Source organism: Chiroxiphia lanceolata, chromosome 8, assembly GCF_009829145.1.
Source record: "Chiroxiphia lanceolata isolate bChiLan1 chromosome 8, bChiLan1.pri, whole genome shotgun sequence".
Taxonomy (NCBI): Eukaryota; Metazoa; Chordata; class Aves; order Passeriformes; family Pipridae; genus Chiroxiphia; species Chiroxiphia lanceolata.
The window spans coordinates 14,527,978-14,542,212 of record NC_045644.1 but is presented as its reverse complement, the minus strand read 5'-3'; the positions used below and the strand labels follow the sequence as shown (position 1 = coordinate 14,542,212).

Sequence of the window (14,235 nt, the reverse complement as noted above, 5' to 3'; positions counted from 1 at the left end):
TCTTGTAAAATCTACAGGATGTTTTATTTTTGCTAAGTATGAGATACTACTATTTTAAGGTGACACCAAGAAATGAGCCAAACTTAAATTTTGGTACATTTATAGTCTCACTTCCTTCCCAAATGGCCCACAAGGACACCAGCCTGGAAAAGGGTGGAGGCTTTGTTCTGCTATGGTGACATTTCTTCCACTTTCTAGCCTCTTCACTATAAACTGCTGAAGGACATAAAAAGGTTCTAGGGAGGCCCAGAGGGACACAAATTGATGGCATGATCACACTAATTTGTGTGACACCATTTGACATGTGCTTGTAGCATATACAAATGGGGCTGGCAGGAATGCAGAGCTCCATGGCACCTGTGTTTTCTGAATGAAGAATCAGGCCTTTACTGTGCACCATGTTTATATATTCAATTCAGTAATGCTCGCAGCTGAACATATTTACACACCCAGAAATAAAATATTACATATGTCTACAGCCATGCATCTTCATAATCTGTAACTTCAAAGAATCAGCCCAGAATGACTACTTTCTAGTGCTGCTCAAGGTAAACTCACTAGTTCAGGACACAAAACTGCATTTTCAAGCAGAAGAATAGTTACCTAGTTACATTAAAGACTTCTTGCTTAATAGAAAGCCTGAATGCTAAGGATTAAAGCTGTTAAAAAAGTGAGTGGAAAATATGAGCTGGTGCCCCTGCAGCACCTCTTGAAATCAACCAGATGTTTATCTTGTCTCCTGTCTAGGTTTCTTTTTTAAAACAAAACAAAACAAAAACTAACTAAAACATGGAAATTCTCAGGGAAGAAAAAATATGGCAAATATTTATCAGCTATAGTCTAAAGCAGTACCTCTGAGCTTTAAAGCCTTCGTAGCTTTTGTGTATTTTTATACTGAAATCTTAAAAGGGCAGTATCGAACAAAAAAAGGTATGATTTCATTAAACCAGAAAAAGGTCCTATCCTTCTACAAAGTAAAGGTAACAGACAACTAAGTTCTACCACCCTGCTTTCATTAGAAAACATGAACATTTGAAGGAAGCATTACTGAGTCAGAGTGGCACGGACACGAATTTCAGAGAAAGGATGTAAGATTAATGGACATTAAACCTGTTCAAAAAGTTTGCTGATCTTGCTAATTACTTATTTATGTTCAGTACATGAATGTGTGGCCTCAACATACAACAGGCACCTGTTCACAGAACATCTGCATTTTCCCTGATCTACCTGGGCTACAAAATCCATGTCTCAAATGTTACTGGCAGTGAGGATGGAAAGAAGAAAAGAACTAATCGCTGGCACAAAGCCAGGAGAGCTCAGCATCTCTGAACAATGTAGGAACGTCAGAGTTCTGCCATTGTTTGTGTCCTCTTTGGTATGACAGTGCCTGGGGATCTTACGGCAGTGGCATGAGTTAGATTTCAAACAATCTAAATACAGACAAGCTTGACAACAGTGCACTGAGGATTCAGAACTGACTTCCTACCAGGCTTCTACCCCTTCCTTATTACTCTTGCACCAAGCATAGTTTTGCCAGAGGAAGGAAAACAAGAGCATATTAAAAAAAATTCTCAAACATTCCTTAGACATCTGACATGTTTTATTATCTTCATTCCACGTATCTGGCCATGGACAGAGTATTATACCCCTCATTAGCACACTGTAATATCTGCCACTAGTTTCCCAACAAATTAGAAAAGCATACACTTTCCTAGAAGACACACACACACACACACACACACACACATCATAAGTAAAAATTTAAGCTCAGTGTTAAAGGATTTAAGTCTTTCATAAACAATCTTGAACTGATGGAAGTGCCCTTCCTTTTCCTCACCAGAAGAAGTAATATGGAAAAAACCTGTATTTTCTCTAGATTTTAGTTTTCTTAAATTCCTTCTGGATTCAAAAAGAGAGATGGGATAAATTTAAAAGCAAAAGGAAACATTTACCTTAAAAGAAAAAAAAAAACACCAAAATTGAAAAGGAAGCCTTGGAATAAAGGCATTATCTGAACTATCAGTAGTAATGCAGTAACTATCCTTCCCTACCGTCCTGCATGTATTGCAAAAAGTATAGAAGCATCATAATTTATAGCTTGTATTTATTCATTTGAGTCATAAAAGAAAGGCTAAGATACTGTTATCTACTTAAAACACCTTTAAATATTTTGGTCACTGGGAGGAAGGGCTGAGGACTGGCTACAGCAATTTCTAATTTGTTAAACTGAAGCCTTGCATTGTCCCCCAGCAGATAGGTTGGAATCACTGATTTGGCAGATTTTCTCACACATGGGTTAGACTGATAAGTATGATGTACTTTCATTCAAGATGCATTTGGAAGCAACCTCTGGATTCCCATTTCTCAGATTTGTAGAAAAGAGTGAAATGAGTTTTTGCCTTCCTAAGAGCACAGTTTAAGTGACAACTCTCCAGAATATATTTTGAGGATTTTCTAGCATTGAGCTGCTGTTATTGTTTTCAGCATATTCTACAGCACAGATTTTCCAATTCTTTTGCTGATCACATTTTGAATCCTCCATATATCCCTCTTAGCACTATTCCAACAATTTTTATACTGTAAATTGATGGTGATAGGGTGGGTAATCACTACTCATAGTGAGAAGACTGATGACCTTTAAGAAAAACTGCATTAGTACACATTCCATTAATATAAAATAAATATTTTTTTAAAAAAAACATTACCCACCTACTACCACCACTGCCACTTGACCTTACTTCTAAACAGCCCACTCACCTAAACATTGGTTCAGGGGAACAGTTCTGCTGGGTAAGAACTGAGTCATGTCTCCAAAAGTGAAAACACCAGTGTTCTCATGGAGAGATCTGGTTTAGGGTTAAATATGTTATACTCTCATCCTCAGTCCCAAGCCCACACTACTGTATTGCTACATTACTTGAGAGTCAATTTTTACTCTTAATAAATACATATAAAGAAGACAACTGAAAAATACCGAACATAACAGTGACAGCTTGAACATCAGATCTTTGATAACTGCATTGCATGCAAAGAGACCACAAGAGACACTATTCCCCCCTCCCCCCATTAAAACTAACCTTTTCTGTAAAAGACTGCATTGAGGAACTCTTCCGCTTGCCTTTCAAAACGAATGATTTTTGCTTGCTCTTGTCTAAGCAGAGCTTCTTGTCCAGCTTCCGAGGCTGGCTCATCCAGACTGACTAAGTGTTCCTGTAAAGATATTTAATATTTGTAAGATCTTCCTGATTCCCAAAACTTTTTTAGGTACTCAGCACAGAGTTGAATCTATTGAAACCACGACTTGTTTTTTGACTGCTTCAGAACATTGTACTTTGTCCTGTTTTCTTGTTGTAAATGCAGCAGAAGCCTGTAAGTTTTGATAACATTACGGGAAATAAGAGCCCAGTATAAAGAAGATGACTTAGATGTTTTACAACATTTGGCTGCAAATCTCATACCTAGAACTTGTTCTTTGGCTGTTACTTTTAGATCCAAGAAATAACTATTGAAGGCAAAACACAGGTAGTTCTCCTTACTCTACACAGCGTTCATGCAACTGAGCAAAAAATGACCAAGCATTATCAACAAACAGGTCCTTTTGTGAAGAGGCTCAGTAGTAGCCTCTTTTAAGTGAAATAAACTTAAGTTAGCTGTTACAACACCTACAATTAATTAAAATCCATTCTCTCTCTTACAATTAGAAACAATTATCTCCAATATTTTCAAACTAGGATAATGAAATGTGTGAGATGCCAGGATAAATCACTCATTTTAAATATGCTCAAGAAACTAGAAGGAAAGGTCACAAAAATACAAAATCTAAACACCTGGATTCCTCCCCCAAATACACATCCCTTTTCTCATTTCATTCAGTTTAATGCCTTGCTCCTACTCAGGAGAACAATCCCTTTTTTGTCCCTCTCCCTCCACTTTCGTTTTAAGCTATATTAAAGTTACCTGTATTTACCTACTGCAGGAATGCATACACAACTACTCTTTGGGTTTAGGGAGTGTTTTGTTTTGTTAACCTTTACAAAGTATCAGTTACCATAATATCTAAGCTGCATCTGGTTTTTTTGGCCTTTACTGTGTAAGTTTATTTCAGATTCATATCCTCAGGACTAGAAGGGAAGGAAAGAACTGTCAATTCATTTATAAAACACAATAAATGAAAAAATAAGTAATTCTTAAGTTTGTGCTGTCTCAACTTCAAGAGGTTTCATGAAGCAAGGTTAGATAGCCAGCCCATAGTAAATTAACAAACACAGCAGTCACGTGAACTACGTGCAAAGGGTAATAATATGAAACGATGTGGACTCTGGCCTGAACAACATGGGCTCTCACATCATATTTGTAATTCAACAGCTTCCAAAAGCTCTCTATCAAAAGTAAAGGGAGATACTATTCAGACAGGGTACAGAGACAAAGCAGCATTTTGTGCCAAATAAAAAGATGAGGAGCATGTGATGAGGGAGGCGACAGGTGAGGAAAACCACATTTGATGTTATGAAGGTAAGAGCCTGTGGAAGAAAAGACCTCACAAAGTGGCTGATGCTTTGTTCCATACCAGAGAGATTCAAACTTCTTTGCTCCCATAGAAGAGAGACACTTCTTTTAAGATAGTCTTTAATTCTTTCATACGAATTTGAACTGATGGATTAGCCAGAACAGAAGCGTTCACCTCTGTGCCAGGCATCCCAGTGCTCCCACAGTTCACTGCCATTTTATCAACACCCTGAAAATGCAGTTGTACTTTTAGGACACTAAAATAAGTGAAATATCTGTACAGGATTTCACAATAAAAATATTTGTGGATAATAAGACAAATATTTTTTGAGAGTTACGATTCAGGTGAGACTTCACAGAACATACTTGCACGCTCTTTCTGAAACTGCGTTGCTGCATCTGGCAAAGCTTATTGCAGGATTTGTCCTATTTACTGACAGACAGTCCAAGATGAGCTATATTATCTTTTAGGCATTATCAGGATAACTGTAAACTCAGCTTATCAATTTGTATATAAAGCAGACATATGTGCAAATTAACTAATAACAGAAGTAATCTAGGCATATAGAAGTGTTGTAGCAATCACTGAAATATCTAAGCCTTTACAGAAGTTTTGCTTTAAAAGGAAACTCTGCAAACTGATGCACAGAGATTCAGCTAGATAAGATCCATTAGAGTTAATTGGCATCCTCTAGCTAAAGTCCCATGAGCCATTGCAAAAAACTTTCTTTTAATTCAAAGGACAAACAGAGAATTCAGAATTGAAGGAAACATTATGCCTTCAACCTGATCTGACACCCTGCCCTTTAACAGACTACAGCTCTGGAAGAAGCCTAAAATAAAAATAAGCCTCAGCCAACAAAATGCATTTCAAATCTTCCTAGTATGTTTTGCAACTAAGACAATACACAGTAAATCCTGGCCTAGTAACTTGGTGGAAACAGAGTCCAGTGGCACCACAGCTCACCACAAACAAGTGTACTTTATATTACTCATATAAAGGCAATGTAAGAAGAGTACAATTTAATCTAACAAGGCTAACTAAAGCTGTACATTTTCTTCACAGAGGAGGAATGAAGAAAAAGGGATCAACCAAAAAAAAAAAATTGTAAGTGGTTTACACTGGTGAACAGCTGAATAAAGGAACACTTCATCTGCATTCAGGAGAGGAGGGGAATAGCAAGAAAATGGCAATGTTTAGTTACTACCCCTCAAACTACAGAGCACCTCCTTGCATATATTGTTTTTATCAGTGTCCATGCTAAAGAAACACAGTAATATAAAAGAGTCAGATTTAACTTTGCACATAGAAAAAAAAATAATCTTCGGCATCTTCTGGTATCTGCAATACACCACAGACTACATGAGACAAAATATACTGGAAATGTTTCTGCTGATTGGATTTTTTATTGTTTTCTTATCCATTGTATCACAATTATTCCAGTAATCTTTGCAGTTTGTTCACCCCTGGAAGGAAAATTTAAGTTTTCACACTAAGCATTTGATTGTGACTGCTATTCAAAGTCAAATTCCAAGAGTGGGGTTTTTTTTGTGTGATTTGGGGGGGGGTGGTTGGTTGGTTTGTGGTTTGGGGTTGTGGGTTTTTTTTCTTTTTATATTTTCCAGCATTTCTTCCCAATAACCATTATTTGGAACAACATTTCAGGCTTACCCTCTCACTCTACAGTCTTGAATCACACCAAAATTTTCAGCAGCAACAGTAGGAAGAAGAAAAATCTATTAATATTTAGATAGCATTGTCATTTGGGTTTTTTTCCAGGATATTTGTAACCAATCAGTTACTTTTACGTAGTATTTATAACACAGGATTCATTCTATTTTCTCTGTGCTTCCCTTCAGGTGGAAAGAATCCCACCAGCTAACGTGCAGTATCACTATACTGAACAATATACCCTCAGAGAAAGACACCTGGAGTGGTTTGCACATGCTCCCTAAGGGCTGAAGCTCTTTTTGTATGTTAAGATAAACAGCATAACTATGTAATTAAGCCAAAGATCCTTTGAAATACAGAGCTCAGGTTTTCAAAACGCAAGGTCAGTGCGTGACCTTGAGAGACCACCTAATCCTGGGCAGCCCAGCCCTGTCAGCACTAGTGCTCGATGTTCACTGAGACCCTCCTTGTAGGAAATGTTGATACAGCAATTCCAAAAGCTAAACTGCTGACACAAGAGAAAGGTATGATACACACTGTTGTTGTGCAGATATGGATACAGCATTTCATGTTTAAGCCACAGGACACACACAGATGAAGTGGGAAGAGTCCAGAAGCTAGAACAGTACGAGATAATTCCTATTCATCTTTGCAGAGAAAAAGGAGGGAGGCTTCCCACAGACCACCCGTGGTTGACCAGTCAACCCATGGACCCCAGGGATACAATCCAGACTCCCACCATACCCTTACCCCCTGCCCCCAGAAGGTAAGATCAGGAACAGTGAGTAAGAAAGGAATGTTTCAGCATCCCTAGGCTGTCTTCTCCAACACTTAATTTTTCTTAAGACTGTACAGCCTTTTTAATTCTTAACCCATGAAAAGGAAAACAATCGACTATTTTCTGTAGACAAGCTTTAAGAGCACCAGAGACTCTTCTTTCCTTCCATCTGCAAGACCAAGTCATTCTTGCTGCTTTCATTTCAGTGCTACTCGGTTTGCTTACATCTCTCAAAAAGCTACAGTCAGGTGAGGCTTCACCAGCATTTAGGTTTTTCTCTGTATTGAGAAAAATGCCTCTCTTGATATAGTCCCCAAAATAGTTTACCATTTTACCATCCTATCACTTTTCAGACATGTGTAACTTGTGACTTGATAACACAAGTCTGTCTATCCTGTTTCTCAAATTTAACAAGATCATTTTCAATTCTGAGCATGTCCTTTAAAGCATCTACAACTGCTCCCAGCTTAGCATTAATAAAAATTCAGATGGTTTAATTAGTTTTAAGACCTCCCTCGCTTACTTAACATACATATTTTTATATGAAGATGACTGATGTCAGATTTATCAAATTCAAAACAAATTTATCTTGACTACTGAATATCATTTATTATCTATATTAGAGGGAGAAAAAATAAATCAGTGAAAACACAACATGCTTACATTAACATTTATGCACCAATAAAACTGAAACCCCACATTACTACTAAACACAGCTGGAGATTATCACAAACAGCCTCTTCAGGTTTTAGCCTCCATATCAAATTATTTTAAAACCACATAGTACAAAATTGACAGTCTAAATACTTAAGTTTTTTAAGTGGTGAAATCCATTAAAAATGTTTTAGAGCATGTTCCAGCACACTGAGGATCTCCGTACACAGTTTAAACACATTCTAAAGCCATCAAAAGTTCTAAGAGTTCTGCAAATTCAACTAATTTTCAGATATTTCCTTTGCCATCTTATTCTACAAGTTAATGCTTTAGATGATAATGGTAACTTCGGAATTATTCAGACACTTACCACAGTTCACATCTTATTGTTTATGCTCCTCTATAGTGAAAGGCCACCAGATTCAGAAACTTTCATTATGACTAATCATAATCAAATAACAACATATTACCTTTCAGATGTCTGTGTAAAGCAATGACTTACAAGCTTTTAAAAATATCCAAATCATATCAGAGTAACTTTGAATTTTAAAACAACTCCTTCACATGCTGTAGCCTACCACACTTCTTCACAAATGAAAGAATTGTGAGAGGTCTTTACACTGAAGCCTGAGTATTTTACAGCACTTTGCAGACCAGATTCAATCTTCTGTCAACAACAGCATAAGACTCCAGAATATGCTCCTAGAAATCATCTTCTCTCTTGCTATTTTTGTAGCTTAAATATATCCATAAAATAGTTAATGTGCTTAGGAGTATTATCCTTCTTGTTCTGCTCTCACCAACTAATGAGATTAGTTGTGTGTTCATGTGTGTGTGTTCCTTTTTCTCTTAATACATACAAATTGCTTTATGTCGCTTTAGACAATAGCATTTTATTTTCCACATACTCAACTGAATATACTCAACTGAATCCTCTTTAAGGATTCATTTTCCAATATTCCCTTTCTTCTGGCCTTTCTTAAACTAGGCTTGAGCTCCAACAGTAGAGACTACCTGATTTGATAGAAACATTCTACATGGAGCTACAGATTTCTTCTGTAATGACAGCTCTGTCAGATCTAACAAGCCACAAAGAAAATTAGCAATCACAATTAAAAAGAGGTAAGTCAAGTACACTTAAAGTGCAATCCAACTGAATTGATGAGTCTTTTCTGTACCACAACCTTTTAGAAGGAAAAGTGATAAAGACCACAAGTAATTGAGAATTACCACATTTGCAGATCATCCAAATGCAAATTCACCAAATTTGGTCCCATAGGACCTGATCCTCTGTAGGCAGCTAGAGATGCTAATTGCCTTTTTTGACTTTCTTGTCCATCAATGTACCCATGCCTTACTGCACACAGGCACCCAGGCAGCAGCTCCTTAGGTTACCAGTTATTCTCTGATCATACCACACCGAAACAATTGTTGTATTCTGCATTCTGTGATGAAAGGAAAAAAAATCCAGTTTTGAAAAGCTCTATGTTATTGCACATAACGCTTTGAATTTGAACAAAAATACAACAGGGAAAATGTTAGCTCCCTACTTTGTCTGTAGTTTATTATCCCTTACACATGAAGACACTTAAGTCTATTTCTCTATCAAAACCTGTCTTGTATTTTGACTGCCAAAAAACGCATGCATTTGCTCAGTATTTGCAAGTAGAACTACTGCTACAAATAAATTAATCTTTTTAGAATACTTCAGCAGATGGTTCTCCATCCTTTGAAGAAGTTGTGTAATTGAATCTGACTGCTTGTAAAAGCAAGAACCAACATCACTGAAAGAGTGGGAGAGCAAATGAAGTTTTTTACCCCTTAAGCAGCTCTGCCAATAAACTAATACTGGCCTTCAATTCTCATCCTACAGACAAGAACTCAATTTTTCTTAAGCACAACTACTGGTCTCCTACATTACAGGTAATTCTTAAGGGCAAATGAAATCCAGAAAAAAACCCTGAAGATTTTAATTGGTTTTGAACTTGTTGGACCAGGTGCCTACATGTCAGTCAAAGGTGAAAATCAAGGACATTGATTAATTATTCAACCAATCCTAGATGGGTATTGCTAAAGGTGTATTCATTGGAAAAAAAAGCCAGCCACAACCACGTGGTTTGTGGCTATCTTGCTCCCAGCTACAACATCAATTACATACTTTTTAATTCTGTAACTCAGCAGTATATAAGCACAAACCCAAATCATCGCACCCTGCCTGGTTCTTTTCCTAAAAATTTAAGAGGATGCAGATGAACAATAAAAAAAAAGCAGAATAGAGGGTAAGGCAGAAAAAGCACAACTGCTATCACTTTATGTACAGGAACAGACAGTTTTAGCAGTTACAGAAGAATGAGCCTCCAACTCCCTAAAAAGAAGAGTTACAGATATTAGTACAGATGCTCAATGGAAAACATTTCAAATAAATTAGCACCATTTCTAATTTAATTCATTAGCTGAAGGATGTCCATTATTTGGCTAAATACCAAATTAAGTTACAAACTTTTTTCTAAAAATTCTATGACATTTCAATTCAAATTAAGATGTTGTCAAACTCACACTATTTGAAGGCTCTCATGAAAGAATCCTATTTAGATCTGTATTGCAAGCTAATGACATCAGTGCCAGCAGTGCAGCAATCTGCTGCACCCACAGGAGAAAGGAAGCACTCCCACCCTGCCATCTCTCTCAGCTGACACACAAGAACTCCCTATATCTAAAAGGAGCCATATTCCTCCCTCAAAAACCAAACCAAAAAAAGATAAACCAAAAAGCCGAAAACCCCAAACCCAACAGAACTGACAGAGAGGCTGGAGGGCAGTAAACGAAAAAAAAAAAAAGAAAAAAGAAAAAAAACCCCTTCATACTCTAAAGTCTTATCTCACAGTTCTCTGCAGCCTGGTCAGGACAAATCTCCTTCCTCTTCCCCTAGCAGTGCTGCACACCCCTTCTGCATTCTGTATCAGCCTGTACACAATCCTAAAATCTCCTTCGACCCCTGATGACAAAACATCATGGAGCACATCAGGTGTGACCACATCTGCATCTTGTCTTTCACCCATTTAAAAGCCACCACACAGTACAATAAGGAATCATGTGAGGATCCTTAACATTAATGGTAACTATCACTTGCATAAGGAATACATTGCCAGTTTCTCAGTAATACTCAATTACGGGCTACACTTGTGAAACCAGAAAGAAAAACCCAGCAAAGTGGAAGAAAATATAAATAGTGGTATCTCAGCTTCTGATTAAAGGTTGCATAGAAGCTTGAAAAGGACAAGGCACTGTACCTGATCAGCACACTATACAGTGAACATTCATGCTCTTCATTTTTGTCTTCACCTAACAATCACTGATTTTCAAGAGCTTTTGTTTTAGTTATTGTGGACTTATGAGGATGACTGAGATATAAACCATCTTTTTGAAGACCTACCCATACACTGCCAGATTCTCCCAGACTATGATCAGTCTCTGTGCCACAAAATTATTTTCTGCGTTAATGCAATGGCTTAACAAGAACTGTGCTAAACACTGAATTTTTTCCTTTTATGAGATGAGGTAAGACAAAAGACAGAACTCCTTACACCACAAGCATACACACATCTTACCTGCTGTCAGCCTCAATGAAGGAATTATGCCTTGTACCTATTCTAAATGCAAGCATTCCTAAACCTCCTCCCTTGCCTTAACAGAAACTGTAATACGGAAACAGGAATAAACAGGCAATATGGCAAGTATCAGTGTCAACAAGGTACTTCCTTTATGGACAAGCCATGCAGCTACACAGAGGAAAGAGTGCTTTTGTTTCATTCCTAAGTTGATAGAGATCCACTCTGGTGTTGTTTAACATTGTGCAGGAAAAAGTAATAGTTACGAGTTCCAGTAAATTAAGTTTCACCAAGGCAGATGATCCTTCCTTCCTATGCTACGGAACAATCATTATTTCAACACATGGGCTGAGCAACAATCACGTATAGCATGATAGCTTTTGTTTCATATACACCTATAATCTCCTTAATAAAACAAACTGCAAGTTTATTAAGTTGGCAAAGCTGACTTGTCCATGTTTAGGCTCTGACTTGGTTATGAACAAGCACAGTACAGAATCTACCATACATGAGAGCCCTTTAATAAAAGGATATGGCCCACAGGGAAGGGGATTCCCAGATACAGAACAAGACTCTAGGTTGTTAAAATGAACCACATTTCCATATTGAAGATAAGCCCATCACCTGACTGTAGTAAACATGCACAAGCCACAGTTTGGGTCCCCGAGGAAGGGTTTCATGATTCCCAACAAGATCTCTGACAAAGAACTCAACACACACCCACAACAAATAAAAAAAACTGAACAGAAAGGGCCAATACATAGGGGGAAAAAAAACATACCACCTGCATCACGTACTACAAAGAAAAAGTTGCACAAAAGAGGCAGGTCTGTTCATTAACTTGCGTATTTTAATTCAGAAAACCTTCTTCCAAAGGAGGGGAAAGGGGTAGGAGGTTGCAGATTTTCCATATTCAGTTAACAGAGCAGCAAACTCCCTCCCTTTGTCCCTCCCCTACAACTACTAGCTTCACACATCTGCATTGTTACCTTCACTTTTTCTCTTCTCAGGCAGCAGAAAAGACAATTTTCATCAAAAGACCAATCAGAAACACCTTCAGGCTCACAGTCTGTAAATCAGAAGAATAGCAAATTACTTCATATTCATAAACCACGACACAACTGGAGCCAAAAGAGAAATGCTGAATTAAATACCTGTTTCACAACATTCTTGCCTGCATTCTGAGGATGCAGGCTTCATATCGGCCATTTTTCTAAGTCCCCAGGTTACCAAACTGTATACATTTTATCATTGCACAACTAATCTGTTTTTCCCAGCACTGCCAAATACACTCCCAGCTACATAAAGATGAACGCACACTCATTAGTAATTTTAGCCAATATGAAACTAACTGTGAGCACTGCCTGGGGGAGGGGGAAAAAAAGCACAAATCACCACGGTAACACACATTTTCTAGAGGCAGAGCTGGGGCTGCTTCTGTCATTAGAAATGCAGAACAAGATACAAACATAGAGATTGAATACCTTTAAACAAACTGAGATCTTTTAATAATCCAGGTCCAAACAGGCCTTCTAGAATACTTTCAAACCCTAAAAGCAAATAAAAGAATTGTTAGCTTTCTAGATTAAGTACGTCACTACAATATTCACAATAGCAGTTCTATATTTATCTGTTCCAAGAACAGAGCTCAACGTGCTTTCTCTAAGTATTACAAGATACATGGGTCAATTGTGATGACTGAACTACTGACAAACCATAGCACAGAGTCCACCGACTCCTGTACTTCTGTAAATAGCTAGGCTAAAAACGAAGAACATTATGACATTGAAATAAACCATTTTGAAAAGAACACAAAAAACTATATGTTCTACAACATGACCAGTTAATTTCTACACAAAAATACTCTCATTTTAAGTCTCCAAACTGAAATAAGGTATGTTTGCCCAGTTAAAAAAATACATTCTTCCATCTCAGTGGCATTCGGTTACTTTTCTGAATTTCAGCAAACATTAAAATCACTGTTTCCTGAGGAGTCACAAGTTTGAGGAGAGAAAATGAAAAGGAAAGGGATTCAGCATTGCCGTGTCACTAAGGAACGAAATTCCAATCACTGATCTGCATCTGAGACACACACAGTCCAATTTACTTCAATGCCATGATTTATGCCTCACGTAAAATACATGTAACCAATTCGAGTTTATTCCAAAAGAGGGAAAACCTTCACCAAAATTACTGCCATTATTGGGAAATGTTAAATCAATATTACACTAAACCCCTGCTGGCAGTAAAAAAAGCTACAGAGCTATTAACTACCCAATGCTGTGAGAACACAGGTTAGCAGAGTGAATATGAAAAGTACAAAGACTACTTCAAGGGGGACAGACAAATTTCACCTCCTTATAAAAATGTATTCACAATATGACCAGTACAACTTACTATATTCCCCCCCCCTTAATAATTTTGCTTTGTAGGTTTAATAGAGGTTTGGGGGCTCCTAGCTTCTCCTACTTGTCTGGGTCTTTGAGGGGCAGAAGAAGCAGCAGGAAAAAAAAAACTAAGAAACAAAAATATGGTTTTTAGAGAAATTTGCATGGGTGAATTGGGGACAAACTATCTGAAATAGCTATTTTTAAGAAATCAGTCAAAATCTAGACGATCACGTACTATGAAGGAAATCAGTTATTACATTGTAGAAGAGCAGTAATTCTAAAATAATTCTGACTTCATCCAGATCTAATATCAAAGTTATGTTTTGCACAGCAGTCTTGAAAAATAAAGGACAAATAGCATTGCACCCCTCTGGGTGTCAGCGAGTGTCAGTGCACCAACACCACCAGCTGTCAGATGCAGGATCCTACAGAATCTGCAGTCTGCAACATGACTTAGATGGCCAGAGCATTGCTGGGGTACAAGACCATCCATGATCTAACACCTGTCAGAGCCTGGCACTAAAAATATAATCTCAGAGAGGACCGAGTGGAGAACAAAAAAAAAAAAAAAAAAAAAAAAAGAAAGGGGGGGGAAAAAAGAAATGGATTTAAAAAAAAAAAAGAAAA

The 14,235-nt window shown here is 37.5% G+C and overlaps 1 protein-coding gene across 6 annotated transcripts in view; it reads right to left on the bottom strand.

Annotated features, from left to right (window-relative positions):
* Positions 1–14,235, bottom strand: part of LCOR (ligand dependent nuclear receptor corepressor) — an 88,153-nt gene that overhangs the window by 44,208 nt on the left and 29,710 nt on the right. For 5 of the 6 annotated variants that reach the window (XM_032694429.1, XM_032694434.1, XM_032694435.1 and 2 more), the window contains exons 2-4: positions 12,703–12,768; positions 12,208–12,287; positions 3,078–3,210 (exon numbers count right to left, since the gene is read on the bottom strand). In XM_032694429.1, the coding sequence (XP_032550320.1) occupies positions 3,078–3,210; positions 12,208–12,287; positions 12,703–12,768 (279 nt within the window). The remainder of the gene's footprint in view (positions 1–3,077; positions 3,211–12,207; positions 12,288–12,702; positions 12,769–14,235) is intronic. The other variant, XM_032694430.1, reaches the window with a different exon arrangement.